The sequence below is a fragment of the Triplophysa dalaica genome, chromosome 14, assembly GCF_015846415.1.
Source record: "Triplophysa dalaica isolate WHDGS20190420 chromosome 14, ASM1584641v1, whole genome shotgun sequence".
NCBI lineage: Eukaryota > Metazoa > Chordata > Actinopteri > Cypriniformes > Nemacheilidae > Triplophysa > Triplophysa dalaica.
In genome coordinates this window covers 19,199,523-19,224,623 of record NC_079555.1, presented here as the reverse complement: position 1 = coordinate 19,224,623, position 25,101 = coordinate 19,199,523, and the positions used below count along the sequence as shown (strand labels likewise).

Here is a 25,101-nt window from a genome sequence, read left to right as displayed (position 1 = left end):
TTAAATGCCCTTGTATTCTCTGTCCTGTGCTCGTTTGTTCTTGTACCTGTATGCTCTTTGGAACTCTACTGAGGATTTGTCCATACGCTGTGTCCCAGCGTTTCTGCTCCAGTGCTCTGTTCCTGAGTTTGGATTTAAGATTTTTGTTACAGCTTGTTACTGTCCGTGAGTTTTTCGTTCCTATTTGGCTGTCTTTGTTATTCCCTATATTTTACCCCATTGTGGGTTTTTGTTTTGTGTTTTATTAAAGTCCTTTGTTACCCCGTACCGCTGCCTGCATTTGGGTTCTTCTCTCACAATACGTTTCGTGACAAAACAGAAGTATTACCTGTTGAATAATGACTTTTGCCATTATAATAATATCTGCAATTAAGACATTGCCTCCTTTCTATAATAAAAAGGTCCTGACCATTAACCGAAATATACAACAAATCTTTGCCACTAGTGGGTATAAAAAAATTATTTGTTCAGTTTTCTATAACTTAGTTAGAGATGTTAATGCACCAAATTTACGTGGTCTTAAATTTTATGTGGGCTTTCCTGTAGCTCCGTGGTAAGAGCATTGCGTTATCAACGCAAGGTTGTGGGTTCGATCCCAGGGGATTGCAAATACCTATGTAAAATGTATAGGATAAAGCAATGCAAGTTGCTTTGGGTAAAAGCGTCTGCTAAATGTATAAATGGCATGGGAAAGAGATGGCTAGACTTAAATTAAGGGATGATGATCTGTGCTGGCAATGTAATATTGATATAAGTACTATGGGTCATATACACTCACCTAAAGGATTATTAGGAACGCCTGTTCAATTTCTCATTAATTAACACTTTAGGCCCCTTAGTGCCAATTGGGCATCGTTTAAATGCCACGGCCTACCTGAGCATTGTTTCTGACCATGTCCATCCCTTTATGACCACCATGTACCCATCCTCTGATGGGTACTTCCAGCAGGATAATGCACCATGTCACAGAGCTCGAATCATTTCAAATTGGTTTCTTGAACATGACAATGAGTTCACTGTACTAAAATGGCCCCCACATTCACCAGATCTCAACCCAATAGAGCATCTTTGGGATGTGTTGGAACGGGAGCTTCGTGCATCCCTCAAATCTCCATCAACTGCAAGATGCTATCCTATCAATATGGGCCAACATTTCTAAAGAATGCTTTCAGCACCTTGTTGAATCAATGCCACGTAGAATTAAGGCAGTTCTGAAGGTGAAAGGGGGTCAAACACAGTATTAGTATGGTTTTCCTAATAATCCTTTAGGTGAGTGTATTATATGAATGTGACAAGGTCAAAGGAATGTACAAGAACCCTGCCCTCTGTATGTTGGGTACATTATCAGAGGACATGAACCTTTCCATCAACAGAGACAATAACTATGGTGTGTGAATGTAGAATCATTCCTAGACATTGGAAATCTACCTCATTCTATTTTGAGGAATGGCTGGAACTCGTGTATAATCTTGCTAGCTATGAGTGACTGATATTTAATGTATATATGAAAATATGGGGCTCTTTTCTTACTTTGATTAAGAAATCTGAAAATGTATTGTCTTAAATGTTCTGTATATTTAAAGCTGTGTGAAGTATACAGATGTAGTGGTTTGTATAAATCCTTAACATGTATTATTGTTTTTACTTATTTATTGTTAATTAAATCGATTATTATTATTAGGATTTATGTATTTATTCATTATTATTTGTCTTTTTTTGGAGGGGGTCAAAATGTCATTGAACATGCCTTTGACTGTTCTCATCAGTTGTTTTAACAAAAAAGCTAAATAATAAAATAAAAATGTTAGTATGGAGGGATATTTAGATTTGTCTTTCAAATTGTGTTAAATGTGAAATCGCTATTACATCGAAATAGGAAATTTGTTAAAAGATTTAAGAACTCTGTGTTTAGCAGCTATGTGTGTAATTGAAGATTACAACAATCAGACACCAATACAAACCCAACTATACTTGTGCATTTGCACTGTCCCGCAATATTCATTATACATTTTTTTTGGGATTGATCTTAAATTGCTCCACATCTGTGTGGACGCTTATATAAGAACTCCAACAACAGCTGTTTCATGTCGTCAGATCAGTCTATCGATGCAAAGCACAATATTTGGCAGATGAGGGCAAACACGCAACCAATACAGAAAACAATTTTGTTTATCCCATGTCAAGCCATTTCGCATGAGAAGACTTGCTTTTAATTGCTTTCAAACATACATTCCATTAAATGATTGCATTATATACGGTTAATACCCTTACAATTTGTAAAAGATGGTTAAGTGACAAAGAAGAGATTTAACGTTAATATTTCGTACTACTCTGTTGTTCCAAGTTGTCAAGTGGCATAATATATTATCTATATAAACGTGTTTTGGACAAAGAAAGACTTAAGTGTGATAAATTTAACTGAGCCCGAGTTCAACAATAATGACACCTCGATGAGCTCCCCCGCCTGTGCGCGTGCGCGTGGATATCTTGCGCCTCTCACATCTTCTTCAGTTCGCTCGTGTGTGAGGATTCAACCGGTGGCTCCGCGCGCATCACACACGGGATTCTTACATCGTCCCAATTTAACCGCATAGAGTGGAGCGTGAGAGGCTACAAAAAAGAAGACTTTTACAAGAACATTTGACGGCTTTTGTCGCTGAGAGCGGGATGCTGTCCGTGAGGTGATGTTTTCTCTGTGAGGGGATTGCGCTGTCAGAAGGATGCTGGTGGGAAATGCCTGTCGACAGAGAGGACCAGATTTGTCAGAAAGCGCTCGAGCTCTTGTCCGATCTTTGCTCTAAGGGGGAGGTGCAAAACGAAAACTGTTTGGATTTCATTTATTATTTCCGTGATCTTGCCAGGCCGAGGTATTCGGACTCAGGTAGGCGACGCTCGTGCTCTCAGTCACGAAACGGTTAATCCCGTGTGCTTTTTCTTCCCCATGATCGTGAACCAAAAGAGGTGAATAGACTCCAATATATTAACTTTATACGAAAATATTTTGTTGAGTCGTGGTAGGGTGTTTTCGCATTTAATTTGGTGTTGACTTGTTGCACAACGATTTTTCCAACACGTGTAACCCTTATCTCCATCAGGTAAATCATAGAATTGATGGTGTGCTGTTCAGTGTCAGTTTTACCTATTAATCCAAATAGCATTGTTAAAACACCCTCAATCCTAATGGTTAAACTTAAATTCCGATGTTAGAGATTTTATTGGGTCTTGTTGGATTTTTAGAGAATTCGTGATCGATCACATTTAAAATCAAGAATAAATTATATTATCATGCATTATTTGACTCTGGATATGGAAGTCCTTCTTCCTTCTATCACATGGACACGTGACTGAGGCAATGGTGGTGGCTTAATATAATGAGTGTTAATGTTGTAGGTTGAAATGTTTCAAAATGGATCCATGTACAATGCATTATTGAAATTGCATTGTAGCCCGAGATCACGCAAAAGTGTAGGCAAACTGTACATTTCTTTCGATAAAAGCAACAGTTATATATATAAATTAGCGACTATATTTAAAGTGGAAATACACTTTTGCCTGTTGTAGCTCTTTCTTAGGGAACCATTTATAAAATATGGAGTATACTCTTAGGGTGTACTCTCACTTGTCCCGGTTGCTCTCAGTTGCTCTGTTGCAGGATACTTTGGATAAAAGAGTAAACAAAATTAACAGACAACAAGCATAACTTTTTGATCACATTCATCCAATGCCACTTTTAAATTATGTGCATAGATTTGCTATATTCAGCTAGAGGTTACATGAAAAAAAGGAAAAAAGACCTAAATAATATTATGCTTATTTACTTTGTCATATTCACATTGCACTTGCCCAGGCCTACTGTCATATCAAGTGTTCTTAGCCTATTAATTTAGACAGAGTTACAGGCTAGTCTTCAGTAATCTAACTTAAAGTGATGTTAACTATGTTACATTTAGCAGACGCTTTTATCCAAAGCGATTTACATTGCTTTATCCTATACATTTTACATAGGTATTTGCAATCCCCTGGGATCGAACTCACAACCTTGCATTGTTAACGCAATGCTCTTACCACTGAGCTACAGGAAAGCAGTAAAGCTATATGTTACCATATTGACACGTATGTCAGAAAAACCATGATATACATATTAAACTACATAGCATCAGTAAAAATGTCAAGAAAAACACAGTCAGAAGGAGTTAAATATAGACAATGTTTTTTTTTAGAACAGCGCCTGCAGTACATTGCTAATCTACCCGCCACAAATGTTACTAACCAATTTCTGCGATACTTTCTCCACCATGGATTTCGATGGAATTTCCTCAGTAACAAGATAAAAGCTATGTATTTAGGTCCACCTACCTTTCAGTAGTGTCCAAAGCTTAGATGAAGCCCACCGACCGTTTGAACGCAATGCAAATTTTCTGAAAGCCGCGGTGACCTGAAATCACATTAGGGCTGAATGTATTTAGTATATTTATAACACAATGCATTAAACCACTTTTGACAAATTTTATTTATTTGATGGGGTACAAAGGCTCAAAATATGTCATATTTTTGGACGAAAATATATTCTCAAAATGCACATCTGCACAGGCTATCACATGTAGGCCGAACTGTAAATCTTGTAATCTAACACACATACACTCCTTGGTCTTGACAAAGGTCTTCTGAAGTGAATCTGTGCGCTTGTATAAGAGAAATATCCATATTGACAACGGCACTAACGATAATGCCTAACCCCCACTGCAGGCGATCAAGAGGCTTGTTTTTCCGCCAAGTGATGGTGACGAAAGCTCCCGCCCAAAGGAGGCGGTGTTTCTATTGGCTGAAAAAAAACTGCTGTGTTCATCAAAGTAATTTACAACATTGCCTGCGTCATTTGCCGGATTAACAAGCCTGTCGTTCTCCTGCAGCGGATGTTAGACATTATCGTTAATAGTGTTGTCATTTCAATTAGGATAGCTTGAGGGTAAGTAAAACATTGGGGAAATTTTGATTTATGCCTGAAGTATCACTTGAAGTAAGAGCTCATACTTGATAATACTAATACTATTATTCACTGAGCAAAAATATTTTCATCCCTGTTTAGAAAATGCTATTTTTTCTTTTTTACAGGTTCCACTGTGATTTTAATTTGTTTTATTTAAAAGTCACATAATTCTGTCCCCTTTTAATATTTAAATATTTAACCATTTAAATAATACTGTATATTGTTGTGATACACTAGGAAAGAACCCAATTAACGGCAGTGGGGATTAACACAAAGACTTGTATTAAAAAACAAGGGAAAATACGTAACATAAACTGACTAGACTAAACTAACAAAGACTAAACACAACAATTGACATAACTACAATGAACTAATACTAAACCAACTTACTTGACTTTGGGAAATGTAGCAGAACAACAAGACACCGTCATTAGGGCATGGAACAAAACGACTAACAGACTAACAAACTAACAAAGAATAAATAACAATTGACAGGTGTGGGTAATGAAACACTGAAGGAAAGCCAACAAGGAAACGATAGGGGTGGGGCCATGAGAAGACAAGAGAAAGCATGGCAATATATAAACATTGCCATGTCTTTCTCACACTAAACACGTGGGATCTGCCATGATCCTGCCACTAGACTAGAAAACCATGACCAAGGAGGCAGAATCATGACATATATATTGTATGCACCATAAAAAGTGAATACAAGTAGTCGATATCTGGAAGGAGACATTCTTTTGCCGTTTTTAAAGCTTTGATTATGTATTTTGGGTGTTTTAACAATGGATGTTCATGTTTGTAGTTTCAAAAAACGCTTTATATTTAAAATATTTCGTATTACGTATATTGTTCACCGCTGTCCCTCTTCTAACAAATAAAAAAAAAACTGAATTTCTTCCAGTATGTATAATTTCCCTCCTTCCGAAACGCTCTGATTGGCCTTTTTTTGCGTATTTCTTTGGGGAGAGGTTAATAAAAGCACTCGGAATTGTGACATCATGTACCCGGGAAGGACAGGGCTGTAGGCCGATACCAGCCGTTCTCTGTAGTTTGAAAAGCAAATTCTGTTAAAGACAATATCTTGGTTGACACTGAACTTTGAGCCTTGTCGTTTTGCGGGTATTGTTTATGCTCTAACAGCAACACTACACACTATCTTAATGTTGAAAAATATGATAGCAGGGAATGGAACATTTAGGGAGCCATTTTATGGTGATCTGACCCTTAAAATGTAGTCAGTGTGCTTTCAGCAGAAATCAAACATTTATACATTAAAGATCTCGATTCTCCCTCACAGTTGGATACCGTTAGATGAGCAAAGGGATTTGACCTGTCTTATGCTATGGCAGGCAGTTCCTTGCTCTGTAGGAGATCAGGCCATACAGACAAAGTGGCTGTGTAAACTATAATTAAATAATCAGCAGCATGAAGCCCGAGAGAAAAGAAAAAAGGCAAAACAATCATTATCCAGCCTCACACAATGCCGGAATGGTCACCCTTCTCTAAGTGGCATGTCAACCAGCAATTTTCTTCTTTTTGTATTGTTAGAAAATCAAACCATTTTTGAGAACAGGCTTGAAAACACAAGGGGCGATATTGAGTGTGTTTCTGTGTTTGTGTTTTTTTTGTAATCACTCAACAGCTTTAGACCAAATTGTTGTCCTAATATTTTGCATCAAAGCACATCAACATTTGAAACCCTAAACAATCACAAATACACCTTATTCAAAACTGAAGCTGAAACTGAAGAAGGGATGAGGTGTTAATGCAAAACTATCTTAAGTGTTTAGTTTTGGTTTATCACAAGATGCTTTAAATGGATAGTTCACCCAAAAATGAAAATTCTGTCATGAATTACTCTAGTTGCTTCAAACATCTAAACATTTATTTGTTTGGTTGAACACAAAGAAATATATTTAGAAGAATGTCATCAATGTTCATTTCTGGGACATCATTTACTACCATAGAATACAGTTAAAATGGTAGTCAAAGGTTCCTCAGAACTATTTGCTTGACTACATATATAATATCTCCTTTTGTGTTAAACTGAACAACAACAAAAAAACAGTTATTTGTACTATGGTAGTCAATGATAACCCAGAACTGTCAGGTGCCAACATTCTTCCAAATATGTTTCTTTGTGCCCAACAGAACAAAGACATTTACACAGGTTTGGAACAATTTGAGGGTGAGTAAATCATAATATAATTTTCATTTTAAGGTGAACTATCCCTTTAAAGTGAATGACAGTCTAGCATTTTTTAAGAATAACAGTCTAGTCTAGTAGTTTTAAATGTGATTATAATAACACAATTTCAGGTCTAGAGACATGAGCAATTCATGTTTTAAAATTGGAAAATGAACAGTTTCTTTCACGTTGCCTGGGATCTCATTGAGATTACTCTCTGGCAAGTCCTGCATGAGGAAAATACAATTTGAGCATAACTGATGAGATAATGATGCTTATTTAAAGCTTTTAAAGCAACTTAAAGACCATGTTAGGAAAAGGTACGCTGTGTTTAGAAAGAAAGAGAAACGTGTTAAGCATCATTTTAGAGATTCACTAATTTTCAAATCACATTGTTTTTACCTTAAATACATGCATTTTCTTCATCTGTCAGCACATTATCACTGCCAACTCGTCAGATATTAATGAGCAGTCAGCGCCTATCTTTGTCATTTATCAACGCACAAGGTTGCCAGTTTACCGCCATTTTTCGACGTGCGGGGGGGCTCAACATCTTGTGTCGCAAACCTTTTGATATTTTACATGTTAATTTACTGCAAATAGACAATATTACACTGTATAGAATAATGCTATATATTTTCACCCTCTAAGATATCACTTAAGAACCAAGCAATTTAAATTGATATGTTTCATACCCATTGATGAGTAGTCAAGTACTAAAATCTGCTGCAGTTCAAATGGGAGATCAGTTTGCATTCTCTCTGTGTTCATACAACGGTAACACAAATGCATTCACACAGAAAGCTGCACCACAGGGGGAACCTCAGAAACTTGGCTCTTTGAAGCTCTTTGTGTATTGGAATGTTTCTACAGGTTTGAGAGATGCTGGCCATTTTGGAGCTTTTACTTTGAAGTGTAACTGACATACTCTGTGGACTGAAACAAGTTGGACTGCTCAGAGTGAAGTCTGCTTAGAGACTGCACAAATCAAATAGAATTTTGCTGCGACTGCCTCTGCTGAACTCTGAAGAAAATAAAGAAGTCATGAAAAATTATACAGTAAATCCTCCGACAAATGTTATACCGGTCTAATTGACAGCCTCTTGTGACAAACAAAAAACAATGGTTTAAGCAATTATATGTATTAAATCATCCATAATACAATGTTAAAGTAATGTTTTGTATTTTTTTAATTTCTTACATTACACAAGCAAATTTGAAAATTGATCATTGCTAAATATTTAGTATTTTAAGGACTGAAGAAAATGTGGTCAATGTAGTCATTGGTTTTACTTTAAAGGGGCGAATTCTTAAGAACTGACATGGCAAGATGCTTGGCATTTACCTACTGTCAAAAGTGATTGAGTACTTCTTACGTCATAACTCATGGGCTATAGAGTGTGTGGGAAGATTTAATAAATTAGAGGGATATTGGGCTAATGCTGAAAACCATTTAATGAGATCTGTAGAAAGACATCAAGGTCTTTGCCCCACTTTCTACAAAATGTGGGTCCCCGTAGCAAATGCAACAACATACAACTTGAGTAAATGTGGAACAAGTTGCAAGAGACACATTTATAACCATAATTTTATAACACTATTGCATTGTGTTGAAGGATATGCCTCTATACCTATTAGCAACTTAGAATAAGACATATAGCAGAAGCTGTGACGAGAAACATGCCTTTGGCAAAAGAATGTGACAGCCACATTTGTGATTTCAGTGACTCTATCAGAGTCTAGTGTGGTCACAGCAACCAGACCGATAATATTGTGATGTAAATGGGGTGTCATTCCGTAAAACTCTTAATATGTTATAAAATCAATATTTACAATATTTGCATATACAATACAATAGTTATGTTTTCACAGATTGCCTAGGATAGACATTTGCAGGTCTGAAGTTTTTGTGAGCAGAAGGTTGTTTGTCTCGTCAGCTGCACTTCACCCATGCTAGTTTCATGTGTGTTAATTTGTATAATTATAGGGCTCTAGGAAATTATGGACAGATGAATATATTCGTTTTTTTATCATCTGATGGTTTGGATTCAGTAACTGTTTCAAATGGCTCCAACCACTTTTTTAAGTAGTTGTCAAAATCTTAGTGGATATCAAACCTTTTAAAGGAGATTTAAATGATTTCTCTATAGGATGATGATTTGAATACTTGACTGCGGATAATTAGCAATTTTATTGATTCAGTTGTTGTGACAGTAAAACAAGTTCTTTACATCATGTCAATTATGTGCTATTTAAAGATGTGATAAATAGCACATTCAGTCTAAGTGAGGTTTTATGTTCGTTATCTATTTGCTTGAGATAAGAGGTCCACATTTTGAAGTTTGTCTGTACCATCCCTCACAGGAGCAGTCCGTCTTAACTTTAGATCTGTGTGTGAAGCGTTTTTTTTAATACAACGTGAAATTAGCTTTGCCTTGTTGTAAGTGGAGCAAATTATATTTTAATAGATAACAACTTGAAACCAACAGTATTACATTTAAAAATATGAATCAAACTCTCATTTCTGTCATCAGAATAAGGCATTACACATCAGAATAACGCAATACACTACTTCCGCCGCTTCACCGGAAGTTGTACCCACGTTCAATTTTACAGTAATGATCTCCGGAAATTTCAGTTCAGATTCTTTATAAAACACTATTTAAACAACATGACGTTGAACCAAAGTTCTGTACAACCATTTAATAATCATACAATACAAATAAAAGGAAAGCACAATTATAAAACACGGAACATCACTATTTAAGTCACTTGATAACTATTAAAAAAAATTAAAACACGGGATCAACCCTCTACACTCACAAAGACTACAAAAAGGAGATGCACGTTCCGATGACTCTTGAAAGAACTTCAAGTTTAAAGCAAGTCTAAGATAGGATGGTAGACTATTCCATCCCTTAGGTCCTGCACTGCAAAAGCCCTGTCACCCCTTCGCTTGTACTTTGTCCTCAGAACACATAAAACCCCTCGATCTCAAAGACCTAAGTGGCTTGTATACCTGAAGGATCTCAGATAGATAGGGAGGGGCTAGTCAATGTAAGCCCTTGTAAACATAAACTAAAAGTCTAAAATCAATTCTATCTTGGAGTGGTAATCAGCCCAAGGTAGCCAAAATAGGGGAATTATGGTCATACTTGCGAGTCCCTGTCAAGAGTCTGGCTGCAGCATTTTGAATTAGGTGCAGCTGAATTAATGTTGTTTGACATACGCCCACTCACTGAGAATTACAGTAGTCAAGTCTAGAGAACACAAAAGCATGAATCAGCTTCTTCAGATCTTCTTCAGTACGACAGAAATTATTTGACCATGGCCAAGAGTCTTGGATGAAAGAAAGCAGTTTTGACAACTGAATTTATTTGTTTATCAATTTTCAAAGTGTTATCCAGCAATACCCCTACATTTGTGACCAGTGTCTTACAAAAAGGGGTCAACTCGCCTAGATTAGACAAGTCACGCATAGCAGGCCCTCAAAACCAAGTTAATTTTTCATTGCATTAAAGGGGTCATATGGCGTGAATACGTGTTTTTCGTACAATTGCTAAAATTAAAGTGTCGGAACAAAAGATGCATTTTATCTTAAAGCGAATGTGAACCCAGACCTGCCAGAAACGCCTCATGTCACTTCGTAACAAGATTTGACTAAGACCGCCCAAATCTAAACACGAGTGAGGTGGGAGTACTTGAAAATCTCATTGTATCGTCGCCGCCGCATCCATGTCGTGGAGACGCTGTGTGTCGTTGCAAAAAGAAAGCCTCATTGTTTTCCCTGGGGCCCGCTTCAGAAAGCAGGATAAGTGCAAACTCAGAGTAAGTCAACCCCAGAAAACGGAATACTCAGGGTTTTTTGGTTTCAGAACGCGAGGTATGTCAAACCCGCGACTGGTGGGTAAGTCAAACCCATTTCTGAAATCGAGGTATCTTATACTCCTAGTAAGTAACCAGAGTAACATACTCTGTGAACCTAACCTGGTCGGCTGCAGGTTTTATTCCGCAAAAAACATGGTTTGTTACAATCTCCATCCTTTTAAGAAGTGCGAGCGTTGTTGAAATTGCATACGCCATTTGTTTATTGATTGGTGTTCCTAATCGCGCTCAATTTAGTCACACAGACCTTAAAATGGCATGTCCTTTTTTTTCAGGAACCCATAGATGAGGAAGCTGCATTAATTCGCAGAGAGTTTCATTTATGTCAGGAAAGAATTGTGAGGCACGGTATGGACCTTTTATCTTTACTTTTAAGGCCAGTTTAAGTAGTATATTTAACATTTCCCAATCATGCATCCTACTAGAAAGAGCATTTTATTTCTTTAAACTTTCCTGAATGAATGATGTTATTGTATTTCACATTCAGCTGCTGCCAAGATCTTTTTATTGCAGAAGGATTGCACCTACATGAGAGTGAGAGCGAGAGAGTTAAATATAATTCACATTTTCACAGTTTCAACAATATAAATATAAGAGTGATTGACATATAAACTTGCGCATTAACACGTGCAGCAATTTTCTCCCACTGCTGCGGCTGTGTTGCTCTTTTTCTAAATATGTGCTCATATTCACCATACGCTTGTGAACAGTACCTTCAATTCGATTGGCGACAAATGAACAGAGCGCTTTTTGTCACGTGCCGTTGCCATGGTGAATCGTGCTATCTTCACTCAATTGATGATGGCTTTTCATCGCCATGCTGCACGCGCATAACCTAGGGTGAACTTACTCAGCTTAATCAGCTGGTCTGAAACTGAAAACTCAGAGTAGCGATTCTCTGAGTAAATCAACTCAGAGTTCAGTTTTTAACTCTGTGTTGGTTGAACTTCCTTATTGAAACGGGCCCCTGCCAAAAGATGATACAACTAAAATGAATGGTTACATTTTATTTACAACACTGATCAAGAAAAGTACAATCCAAATGTTCAAGTTTGTGTACCACATTTCACTGACGATTGCTTCACGAAAGTGGGAGAGAGAATAAGACCGGCTATGCACAAAAGCTTTGGTTAAAAAGTGGGGCCATTCCAATCCTTCCAAGTATATTTTCATTGTAAAAGACTTTGTTACGGACTAATGCGAGTTGAGTTTGTCGTGTGTTTGTGTTCTGCAAATGCAGACACATGCGCATCGTGAAAAAAGACAACATAAGTCCTAATAATAAGTTATAATGTTCCAACCAGAGGCAACAAATTTTGTGTTTATAATGTTTTTTATTTAGTATTTATTTTGGGTTAACTGGGTTATTTTGGGTTAACTTTGTTGAGTCGCGACGAGATGTGGCGTTACACTGGGTGATCAAGAAGGGCCAAAGCGCTTGCGTTATTTATTATGTTACCATTCCCCGCTGTAATGCGAGCTTGTCTCTATCTCAACGGCAACTTGGAAAAATTATATATTCAAAAACTAAAGAATTTTGATTGTTTATATGCTCTCTTTTATGTTTTATAATAAATAAATGTGCTACTCTACTTGCTCAAAATGCGTGGATGGTGTAATGTAATACAGTTAATCCTGACGGTTTAAATTGAAAGTTAGACTGTAATATTTTTCATAATTGCAAATTATAGTGCAATATATAATTTCATAATATTATTTATAATATTTTTCCTTTGTTTTATGCACTTCACAGATCTAATATACTCTATTCTTTAATTTAGTAAATTGACCTGCAGGTAGTCTTCTTTTCCTGCAGGTCTTTGTCTTTTTTCCTATTTTATAGTTGCCAAATTCAGTGTCTGATTTTCTTTACCTTTCTAGAAATTGTCTAGAGATTACCTTTCAGGTTGTCCACTGACGTAAAATATTATGTTGAGTACAGTGAATGTAAAAGCATAAAATTTTTTTGATTTTGTGAAAATATTTGAGTTTTACCTAACCGTATACTTAATATTTGTTATATCTAAATGTTTCATGCAGTCTTAATAATATTTTAATAATTTTTTTTGGGGCTTGATTATTGATCACATATGGTCCAGATATTACCTGTTTTAGATTCTAGCACCATACCGAAGCCAAAATTTTGGTATCAAGCCAATATATACTGTATATATATATATATATATATATATATATATATTTAATGTCCATAAACAAATAACAAATTATTTTACGTTGTTTGAAAAGTTCATAATGTAGAAACTAAATCAACTTTATGTATTGTTGTACTCATCTCTCTGTTTTTGGAAATGATAATGACTTCCTGATACCTCATTGAGTCATGCTTGATTAAGAGTAGCAGTACGCCGAAGAGCTTTCATAGTTTATTTTTAACCAGTTTTAACTTTGAAAATGAACATTTCAACTATTAATGTGGAAGACAGACAATGCAGCATTTATTTTAAGAATTATAAACAGAGACCTGAAAACAGTCTCAGGGTTTTTACACTACAATTTAATGAAAAATAGAAAAGTTACAATTTAATTAAAAAATAGAATAGTTTACTGTATAGGGTCAAGGGGATAAAGGGGAAGTAGCTGCTAAAGCATGAATGGAATACCAGATCCGTCGTCCAGTTTCAACTCAACTCAACTTTATTTATATAGCGCTTTTTACAATTTTTTATTGTTACAAAGCAACTGTACATGAGACACATTGAATACAAGAAAAAACAACTAAAGGCATATACCTGTAAAAACAAGAAAAAGGTGAAAACAACAAAAGACAGACATACAAATGCTCCACACACACAATATGCATACATACTTACACACATTGACATAGACGCACACACGCAAACACACTCAAACACACGCACAGTGAAAGCACACATAAGAGAGAGAAACACAGGTCAAATATTAAACGGACTATAAATTCTTATATGCAATATTAATTATGTCTAAATTCTAAAGAAGCAAATAGTGCAAAATAATATGCAAACGGTGGCAAGGAACCCAAAACTACAATCGAGAAAAAAAACCTCAGGAGAACAAGGCCCAACCAGGGGATTCCAGTTCCCCTCTGGCAAAAGCTGCTGCCTCTGCACAAGCTCAACAGTGCTTGCACAACAAGGCTAAATAAAAAATAAATAAACTTACGAATGAGGTAAATTATAGATTTAAGATTATCATGAACAATCTTATAGCATTTGAAGTGTTGTAGAAAAATCATGTCAAGATTGCCGCATCCTTTATCCAGCTCTATCATCTCAGCTTTTGTCAGGTCATCGCTTCCCACTCTCAGCTCTGCCATCAGGTCTGGGCATGAACTGCATCCTGCGGTAACCTACGAACAAAAAGACAAGACTGGCTGAGAGTGGAGTACTGTTCTGCACTCTTTGATGCAACAAGTACATCATTTTGTTGTTGGATGTGTTCCTGGTTCCGGTTGATCTAAATAATTCAGCCTAAATCCTCTGAGGATTAATATTATGGAAGTGTAGTGAATGCAAGATTAAAAAGATGCATCTTTAGTCTAGATTTAAACTGACAGAGTGTGTCTGCTTCCGGGAGAGTGCAGGGAAGAACATTCCAAAGTTTAGGTGATAGATAAGAATACGATCTACCACCTGCACTTGATTTTGAAATTCTAGGTATTACTTACTGACAGGACGCCTGAGAGAGTAATGTACGTGGAGGTCTGTAATACAATAGAAGTTCATTCAAATACTGCGGCGCTAGACCATGTAGGGCTTTATAGGTAATAAGCAAGATCTTAAAGTTAATGCGATGCTTTATAGGTAACCAGTGCATGGTTGACAGAACCTGGGTTATATGCTCATACTTTTTTGTACATGTAAGAACTCGAGCTGCCGCGTTTTGAACCAGTTGCAGTTTTTGTAATAGGCCTGCAGGGCAACCACCTAAATGTGATTTACAGTAATCTAGTCTTGATGTCATGAATGCATGAATTAATTTCTCTGCATCTGACATTGACAACATATGACGTAGTTTAGATATATTCTTAAGATGAAAAAATGCAATTTTACAGGTGTTGGCGACATGGCCCTCAAATGACAGATTACTATCGAATACAACGGCAAGATTCTTAGCTGACGATGAGGATTTTATGGAGCATCCGTCAATAGTTAAGCAGTATTCTTGGTTGTTACGTATGGCGGTTTTTGGTCCAGTAAGTAACACTTCTGTTTTGTCAGAGTTCAGTAGTAAAAAAAAATTACTACTGTTTTTACTACTTTTCACCAGATCCAGATTAAAAAATTAAAATTAAAAAAAATTATTCCTTGATTCAAAGATATAGGGAATTCAGAGTCAATTCCAATTCGTAAGCACAAACTCAACTCCCTAGCTAAATTCATCATTCAACTTTACATTAGTCACTTTTAAAAAATAGTTCAAACTGATTGATAAAATCTTAAATTGTAGAATCGCAATGCTGACATGAAATATTCTGTATCTATGCATAAAAGCAAAAGGTTGTATACAGCTGAGTAACCTGAAAAAATGTTTCTCATGTCATCTCATTATTTTGAAAACTTTCCGAAAAAAAGTGTCGGGAACAACTATCTAAAAGCCAATGCTCACCCAGACCGTCAGTTCGTGGTATGATTTGATTAAAACCGCCCAAATGTTTACACAAGTAAGGTGTACCTGTCATTACAATTGCTTTGGATCCTGATTTTCCAAGTATAGTAAGATGCGTTACATTTCCGTCACTCACTTGTAGTATTCGATCAATCAATACGCAATGGTTAACTGCCCCAATCATAGCACACCTTGCTTTTCAGAGAAATGCACTTTGTAAGAAATCTGTGTGTTTCAGTGAGGCGGTGCAAAGAGGAGAAACAAACATGCACGGTGTGTGGAAAATACAGCACTTTTTAACCTTAAATCGTTTATACAAATTGCATTACATCTAAAACAAACAATAACATTTGAGCTTCCTGCTCCGTGGCTTCCTGTCTCCTGGTGAGCTGCTCAGAGAACTGCATCTGGCGAGCGGTGAGCTCCGTTAGCCGGCGAATGATCTCCTCCATTGCGATCGTCCAGGTGGGAGGGAGGGCGTAACTTCCTGGGGGACAAGGACTAACATGGGGGTGAGTGCTTACTGCCATATCGCTAATTGTTCAGTGCGCCCGCATTAGTTCTGTTTGGTAAAGTCACGTTACTTATGGTCATGAGATAACGATAGTGTATAAATTATTGATGCATTTGCTGGACGAATACATATAGGATTTTTATCACTATACTGCTAATCAGAATTGTAATGTATGTATAATGACGATTATTATACGTATTTTCCTTCGAGCTAAAATAATTCCTTGACTGAAATTGATGTTTCAAATAACTAATTTCATGGATGTGATCTTGATAGATCTCGTGGAGAATCATATTTGGTGAGTTAAACTCATCCTTATTTTAACATGCAGCTAAAATCGCTACAGGTATTAGGGTCTGTCCTCTTTGTGCTCATGAATCCTCTGGGTAGCCCGGCATGTTTGTAAAATAGTGTCCGTGAGATAGTGTCCGTTCGTCAGCCGTCCATCTCTAGATGGGAGAAAACCCACAAGGTTAACGTCCATCTCCTGAGAAGTAATATCTTACCCTCATTTTCATTATATAAAAACATATTTTACTGTTTGGAATATGTGAATATGAACAATGCACATTTAAAAATGTGTATCATTTGTGCAGATGGATTTTAGCTGTTTAATGATTGTTCGTTATATGTTGTTTTAATAGGTCGCTTTTATAAACTGTTTCATACTAATTAATTGTCTGACAACAGTATATAAGTAAATGAGAATAGTCCATCCATCCATCCATTTTCTTCTGCTTATCCTGGGCCGGGTCGCGGGGGCAGCAGTCTAAGCAGGGATGCCCAGACTTCCCTCTCCCTTGACACTTCCTCCAGCTTTTTTGGGGGACACCGAGGCGTTCCCAGGCCAGCCGGGAGACATAGTCCCTCCAGCGTGTCCTAGGTCTTCCCCGGGGTCCACCTTCCCGGGAAGACGTCCAGGGGGCATCCGGAAAAGATGCCCGAGCCACCTCAGCTGGCCCCTCTCGATGTGGAGGAGAAGTGGCTCTACTCTGAGCTCCTCCCGAGTGACTGAGCTTCTCATCCTATCTCTAAGGGATCGCCCAGCCACCGTGCGGAGAAAGCTCATTTCGGCCCCCTGTTTCCGGGATCTTGTCCTTTCGGTCATGACCCGCAGCTCATGACCATAGGTGAGAGTAGGAATGTAGATTGACCGGTAAATTGATCAGCTCCTTCTACACCACGACAGACCGGTACAGCGACCGCATTACTGCAGAAGCTGCGCCGTTCTGTCTGTCAATCTCCCGTTCCAAACAAGACCCCCAGATACTTGAACTCCTCCACTTGAGGCAGGGACTCTCCACCCACCTGAAGTGGGCAAGCCACCCTTTGATGAATATTTTTTTTTTTAAATACAGTTATAATACAGATAATATAAAAAAAGCAAAGCGGGCCTGAAGAACTTACACTAGTCAAATACGTTGTGATGACGTCATGGAAAAACCAATTTGCATGTGAGGTTATATAACGACATTTAGCTAAATTCCAAATATGTTTAGCTATTTTCCATTGATACAGAACAACACTCGTTTTGGCCCAAATTCTTTTCTTTTTGAAAAAAAAATTATTTAGGTGCATCGTTTCGGTCTATAACAAGCTCCATTTTGGTTCCCACTGGCTTTAAATATAGAATGGTCAAAAACAATCTTAAGAAAGTAATACAGTTGCAATAATAATAATAAGACGTCATACTAATAAGTACTAAAAAACAAGTGGATGCAATCCAGAACACTCAAAAATAGAAAAGAATGGCAGTCTAAATTAACATCAAGTTTGTGTAATTTTAAGAGTAATGATAATGTAATGAAATGATCAGTGAATTTATTTTGAACCAGCGAAAATGTTATATTGCTCAATTTAAATCTCATTGTTCTGATCTGTGAAGTGGGCTGTCTAGACAGGGGTCAATGCAAATTAATCAAATAGACCAGTTTTGTCCATCCAAATTAACCTGCTGTGACCTGCTTATAGTGAATAGAGAGAGAGTTTCCTTTTTACTGCTCACTGATCATTAACTAAAGTTACAGATTTTCCGAGTTCAGAGAAGTTCAGACATTTCATTAGAGTCACTGGTTGCTAATGCAGCAACAATACCCGCTCTTTCATATAGCTATGGCTGAGAATAGGCCTTTCCTTAGGTGTTCTGGAAAGCAATAAGGTGCACAATAAGATATCTCATGAAGAAAAAAAAATAAGCAAGAAACAGAAAATATGTGACCCTGGCCAACAAAACCAGTCGTAAGTCGCACGGGTATATTTCTGACAAAAGCCGAAATACATTGTTAGGGTCAAAATGATCAATTTTTATTTTATGCCAAAAATCGTTAGTATATTAAGTAAAGATCATGTTCCATGAAGATATTTTGTAAATTTCCTACCGTAAATATATCAAAACTTTATTTTAGTCAGTCTATCCCTTAATATCGCGAACAAAAAATGGTCAGAAACATGCCTACAAACTTAACTCGCTGCTGTCCGCTCTATGAAAACTACCCATTCAAGTTTGGTATCTATGTAAAGTTAAGAGATTCCGCTTTCAAATTAATCTACTTCTATGTCATTACAAGGGTAAGCCAATAGAGAGTGTTAAAACAAACCTGTTTCTTCTTAGCAACGGCCTGCTATAGCGTCTCACGTGCGCAGCGTACACAATCCGTCATGATCGCGCTTCAAAACATGGATTCTGATGGAAGCGCGTTTGCTCAATCTAAACGCTAATGACAGCAATAATTTAACGAACCTAGTAAATGATTGTTTCGCAAATCATTGGGAAGATAATACAGAATGTCCAGAGACCGGCTTGACATAATAGGATGCCCCGGAAGACGACGAATTCAATCAATGTTTAGATCGCTTCGACTCCGTGACATGAAGGAATACAAAGTGTTCACTGCGGACTCAGAATTCGACCCGCTTGAGTGGGAAAATTCTTCAAAGTTCAGGTCAGTCAGTCACATACGTTCTTAAATGCCTTCTTTACAAAGTAGTGGTTTTCATGAGTTGTTTATGTCAAAGTTATGCCAATTTTGCTCTGACAAAATGTAAACAAAACATCATCTTAGCATGTTGGTCTGCCTCTGTTAATGATGATTCGTTGCCAGCTCAAGTGTAAAATTCAGGTGTAAAATTTTATATGTTCCTGGAAAATTAATTTTATGAAATTTTGTGTGTATAAAGTTTAAGCTGTGGTAAATCAAGGGTGTTAGTTTCATTTATTTCCCATCATTACTAATATGCGTTGCTAAGGACTACTTCTGGAAAACTTTAAAGGCGATTTTCTCAATATTTAGATTTTTCCCACTCTCAGATTCCAGAATTTTAAATGGTTATATCTCGGCCAAATAGTGTCCTATCATAACAAACTATATATCAATAGAAAGTGTATTTAGTCAGCTTTCATGTGGTGTATAAATCTCAATTTTGAAAAATGTACCCATAAGACTGGTTTTGTCATCCAGGGTCACATATATGGTTTGAATAAATAGCAACTGATCAAACCCTGTGACCAAACAAAGAAACTTATTCAACTGTCTCAGGTATAGTCGGTCACACCAATCCCATGGCCTAGGAGTTACCAGATAGATTGTGCTGTGTTAAACCAGCAGCTTAATGAAAATACATAAAACATGGTGCCCCTGTCAACTGTGGTTTAATATAAAGAGTAAATTATGATTTCCATATCCTATTGCTGTTATCTCAATGGCAGTTGCTTTATTTGGCTCAAGAGAATCATGTGACCTGTTTTCGGGCTCTATCTACTCATTGGAAGTCAGATGTCGATATTCTTTCTCTAATGTACACCTTACATAAACTGTATACCTAAGTGTAATTAATCATAACAAAATCACACCCTGAAAACACTGTCTGATGACATCACATGAACGCGGCTCTCACTGGATGCTGTCCTAAGCTGTCAAACTCTACCTCTAAAAAATCTATTATAATGACATGTTTGCTAAATTATATATGGTATACACTTGTCCCGTTGTTGCATGTCTTCACATAAAATTTTCACATTCACACAAATGCAAATACCTCAGACCGGAAATGCAACCCAGTCCGAAGATATTTAGCATTTCGCTGCGTAGCAAAGTTCAAGTTTGGTGAACTTTGACCTTCGATTTTGCGTCACGTGGGTGTGTAAGATCAATAGAAGATGAAGGAATTGCTCCCGCCCATTTTCGTTGCACCGTCAGAACGAATTTTGCATGCTCAAAGTCTAGTCTTAACCCAGATAAGGGTGGGTTGTACTAACAACGATTAGTCTTCAATCTACTGTAACTCAAGGTTTATTTAATTATTCTGTGGCACCAAACTTTAAACCTTGTTTAAAAATAACAAGGGTTATATGTGATCCGGGTTTTAATTTTACAGTAAATCAAGATTAACCTTAATCCTGTTGTTCCATTATTTTAAACTCTGAGTTTTCTCTCAGTTATGTTTTAACTTTAAAATGACTACTGACACATATATTTAATAAAATGTATGGGGAAATTATTAGAAACAGACAGATAAGTGTCATGTCATCCTTCAGAGATGCGTTTATTGTAAATTTAAAATGGAAGTAAATAAAACACCTCAGCACACAGCTGACTTGTTTATTTTGATCACATGATCTATACTTTGCAATGTATGCTATCAGTTAATATAACAGGTTTCGTTTATGGCTTGTGAAATGTATTTATGGATAAAAACTTAATTAAAGTAATGATTATTTTTAACCAGAGGTCATGACCACTATATATAAAAAGATAAATAGACCAATCTTACTTCCTCTCATGGTAGCTTTGTATAATCATGCCATAGTTTCCTATTTACACTTACTTAGAATAATATTCCAATAATCAGAGGTTTGAGACTTACCCTATTTAGATTGGTCAGACGACATATGTGCTGTTCTAAACGGAAACATTAGCCCCTACGGTCTAAGTACACTTAAACTAATGGCAAGTAGTTTGCCGGAGCTCTAAAATCTCGGATGGCATGCCCCAATGCTCCACCTAATACAGGATTTTAGTCCGTCACTAACCTGAACGTAGATTTGCAGTAACAAAGGATATAGAGTGATCTACTAAAGTTCATAAACTCAGAATAATGCATAACGAATTCAAACATGACAATTTATTAGTCAGGTAAATGTTTCTTGCCAATTACAATTCAATTCAGAGAATTAAAAAAAAAAAACGTAAAATCCTAAAAGATAAGTCTACAAGTCTAAGATGCATACCTGACAGAAGAACAAGATGCGATCGGAAAAAACACAGTGCTGTGTGTCTAAAGGCACACAGCACCATGTGGTTCATCTTAGTAAGAATTCCCTAGAACATTTTGCCAGCTACCCAGACCAGAATACCCTTCCTCCACACAACAACAATCAACATTTTAAAGGACTCTTTGCTGGATCTGATCAGGCCACAAATGGGCATTTACATGAAGACACAACCTCAACAGTGAGCAGACTATCTTTAAACCCTCAAACCTATGTTATGATCTGCTCTACTGCTGTGGAAATGAGACATTTCAAATAATACAAAACATGCATATGAAGATTCTTTGTTCATAAAAGACAAGCTATTTGTCAAATTCAGTTCATAGGTGAGCTTTGAAGTGCTTTGAGTTGAGTTGAAGAGAAAGGGGAGAGGCTGAGAAGAGAACAGATGTAAAGGTGTGAGTTGATAATCATCATTCAATGTTGTATGCTGTCTGAGATGGAGATGCAAACCCTGTGGAGAGTTCATTGTATTGAGTGAAGCTCTGTGCTTCTCAAGGTGGGATGCCCTTTGGGTGTGGACACCTTGGTACAAGCCTTACAGTTTCCCCCTTGCCTCGTTGTGCAAACCCAGGTCTGTTCCCTATGGGGTCATTGTAAGGCATTTGTAAAGTTCTTAGCAATGTTGCTTGATGTCTCAGTTTCTGTAGGTCTAAGATTACTGTAAGTGTAATCATAAGCTCCTTACAATGTTATAACAGCAACAACAGTTTGTTCTCCAGTAACAGCACTGCGATGTCTGCCTTCTGATGCCGTTTCTGATTTTTCTACTACATTGCAACTTAACAAAACGCTAAAGAGGGTAAACCGATTATATGTATTGATGGTTTCTCACTACAGCTAAATTGAAGCTAGTATTGCATGTTTGAACATTAACATTTAATATTGTTTTGGAAGATCTATTGATAGAAATGCAATATAACATACATAACAGTGTCATCAGAGGTGTATTTAAGACCTTATATAATGAAGCGTTATGTTTTTACTACCTTAGAACGAGCTATTTCTATCTACTTACACCTTGCATGCTTCGACATGTAACGTCTCAGAGCTGGGTAGATTACTTAGGAAATGTAATCAGTTACTGATATCAAATTACATTATAAAAGTCAGTATTTCCCACAGTATTTTGTATGACTAGGCCGCAAGGTGGCATATTCATGATGTCATCATACTTGCGTTTACTCTATGATCTGTTACACATACTACGGTACTTTAATTTATCTTAATGCCCATTAAAGCTGTTGTTCTTTACATATTTATATGATTATTATATGTAACCATGTAATCAATAAAAAGAGTAACTGTAGTCTGATTACGAGTATATAAAAATGAATACTTTAAAAGAGAATACAAGGCACTTCTTCCGTTGACAAAAATGGTAAAAAAGCCTTTATTCACATCACAAAAACAGAGTAAAAAAATCGAAATAATTGTACACTAATGCATTTCTGCTTCCAGCCTTCCTCAGTGTGTGTCAGATACAAGATCATTCTCAGGTGTGAAAACAATTACTCATTGGCTGTGTCCTAAACGGCCCGCTATACCCTCATTTACTATTCCCTACTTTAGTTCACTAATATAGTCCACTTTAAGGAGCAACTAGTGAGTAGATTTTGATATTCAGTTCACGTGAAATGTTGCGGGCGCCATCTTCTGCCGAGACGCGGGAATTCATTCAGTGGAAGCATCATGATAGATGGCTAGCAGTTAGCCGTGAGTGTACAATGGCTGTACACTCGTTAATATGATGCATCGTGAGATCAATAATGTCCAATATGAATTCGGACATCACTAAAAATGGATGTCCTTTCAAATAGTGCCCTATATTAGGGTATGGGGGGCTATTTCGGACACAGCAACTGTGTATGGTTAGGATAAACCAAAAACTTTGGGGGGGATAAGAGTGAACCTATAATGGTGTCAACCTCTATAAGATTCTAAAGCATACCTCAACCAAAGAAAAGGTACCATACCAAAACATATTCACATAAATAAAGCTGAATCTAGTTCTTCATTCAGCCCATGAAAACTGGTTGCTTTCAACTGATAAATCCAATAAGCTTCCCTTTGCAGTCTGGGTAGTCTATCACCCTTTCTTATAGATCCAGTCACTGTTTCTAATCCAATAATTTTTAAGGTAGATCGATCAGAGTTATGTACAGATGCATAGTGTATTGCCATGTGATAGTCTTTGTTTTTGGACAAATTGCATTTTTGTGATCCCGTAATTTATCTTTCCCGTATTTAAAAGTCTAAGCTTTTTGGTCCACATAGAAGGAGTTATAAGGACATTAAAGTCTATAAATCACATGTGTACTCTTACTATTCCTTAGTGATCTAATTGAATACATTCTCTTAGTGCAAAACTCTACAAAATATTTTACACAGTGATTAAGATACATTTGTCAGATGCTTTTATCCAAAGTAACTTGCAATGCATTTTATCTGTAATTTTTTTATATTAGTATGTTTGTTCTCTGGGACTAAACCCAAAACCTCTGTGCTGCTTACCCACACAAAAATAAATAATGGCAATTGCATCAACAGCATTAAGCATGCATATTAATCTAATGAATCTATTTGTTGCACCTCCAACAGAATCACACCAAATACCTAACCTTCTGTGTAACTTCTGTGGCTACATAATCACGTGATGCAAATCATCCTCGCTCACTCACTCTCTGTATGCTCAATTGTGTCTTCTTAGAAATATCAGTGAGCCTGCTGTCTTTGGTGGTGACTGCCTGTGGTTTGGCCCTTTTTGGCGTCTCTCTCTTTGTTTCTTGGAAATTGTGCTGGATTCCATGGCGAGAGCGAGCCCCTTCAACCAGCACCAAGGAGGGACATCCACAGGCTCCTCACCACCGTCCTCCACCCCTTCAGCCCCAGTCCATCTATACAGAGGTGGATGCCACCCTCGACCGCCGGAATAATGCCCGTGGTTCAGTGGTCAAAGAGACCATGGTGCTGCCCACTCCAGTCTCTCCAGCGGCCCCGGGATCTCCTCCTGCTGTCCCGGTGCCTGAGGCATCCCTAAAGATAAGCCACACTTCACCTGATATTCCTTTGGAGGTGGAGGTGGAGACCAAGACTCAGGAGAATGGTGTCAATGGCAGCACACGCACGCAGAGGCAAATCACAGATCCTTCCTCAACCTGTGTCAGGTAAGTAGACTTTTAATTATTCTTTTAATGGATTCTGGGGAAATTTCAGTCTCTTTACAAGAAATCAGGAATTAATACCTCTGCAAGAGAGGAAAACAACCTCATAAAGGTTGAGGTGACAGATTTCTAGTATTAACACAATCTTTTATTTGAGAGTAGATGTATGCACCTCAGTATACAGTCAAGCCCAAAAATAATTAGACACCAGATTTTTATTTTTGGGTGCAGGACACCGTAGTTGTAAGTGAGGATAGGAAAAGGAAGTTAACTATGACATATTATACAGTACCTAAAAATTATTGCTTGGTAATTGGTTGGCCTAAATTGTCTAATATATATTTTTGCATTTGTATAATATATCATGGCCTGTACACTTCATGAACATGTGCACTGGGTATGCTGAAGAAAATAAATGCTAAATAACTTAATGTGCAATGTGATAATGCTGAAAGCTATAAAATATGTAATTATATTATGACA

At 37.1% G+C, this 25,101-nt stretch overlaps 1 protein-coding gene across 1 annotated transcript in view; it reads left to right on the top strand.

Moving 5' to 3' along the window:
• Positions 1-2,499: 2,499 nt before the first annotated feature.
• The window catches only part of syt9a (synaptotagmin IXa), a 44,410-nt gene continuing 21,808 nt past the window's right edge, over positions 2,500-25,101 (top strand). Inside the window, exons 1-2 of the mRNA XM_056766639.1 lie at positions 2,500-2,881; positions 24,165-24,621. Of these exons, the coding sequence (XP_056622617.1) occupies positions 2,734-2,881; positions 24,165-24,621 (605 nt within the window). The 5' untranslated portion in view covers positions 2,500-2,733. The remainder of the gene's footprint in view (positions 2,882-24,164; positions 24,622-25,101) is intronic.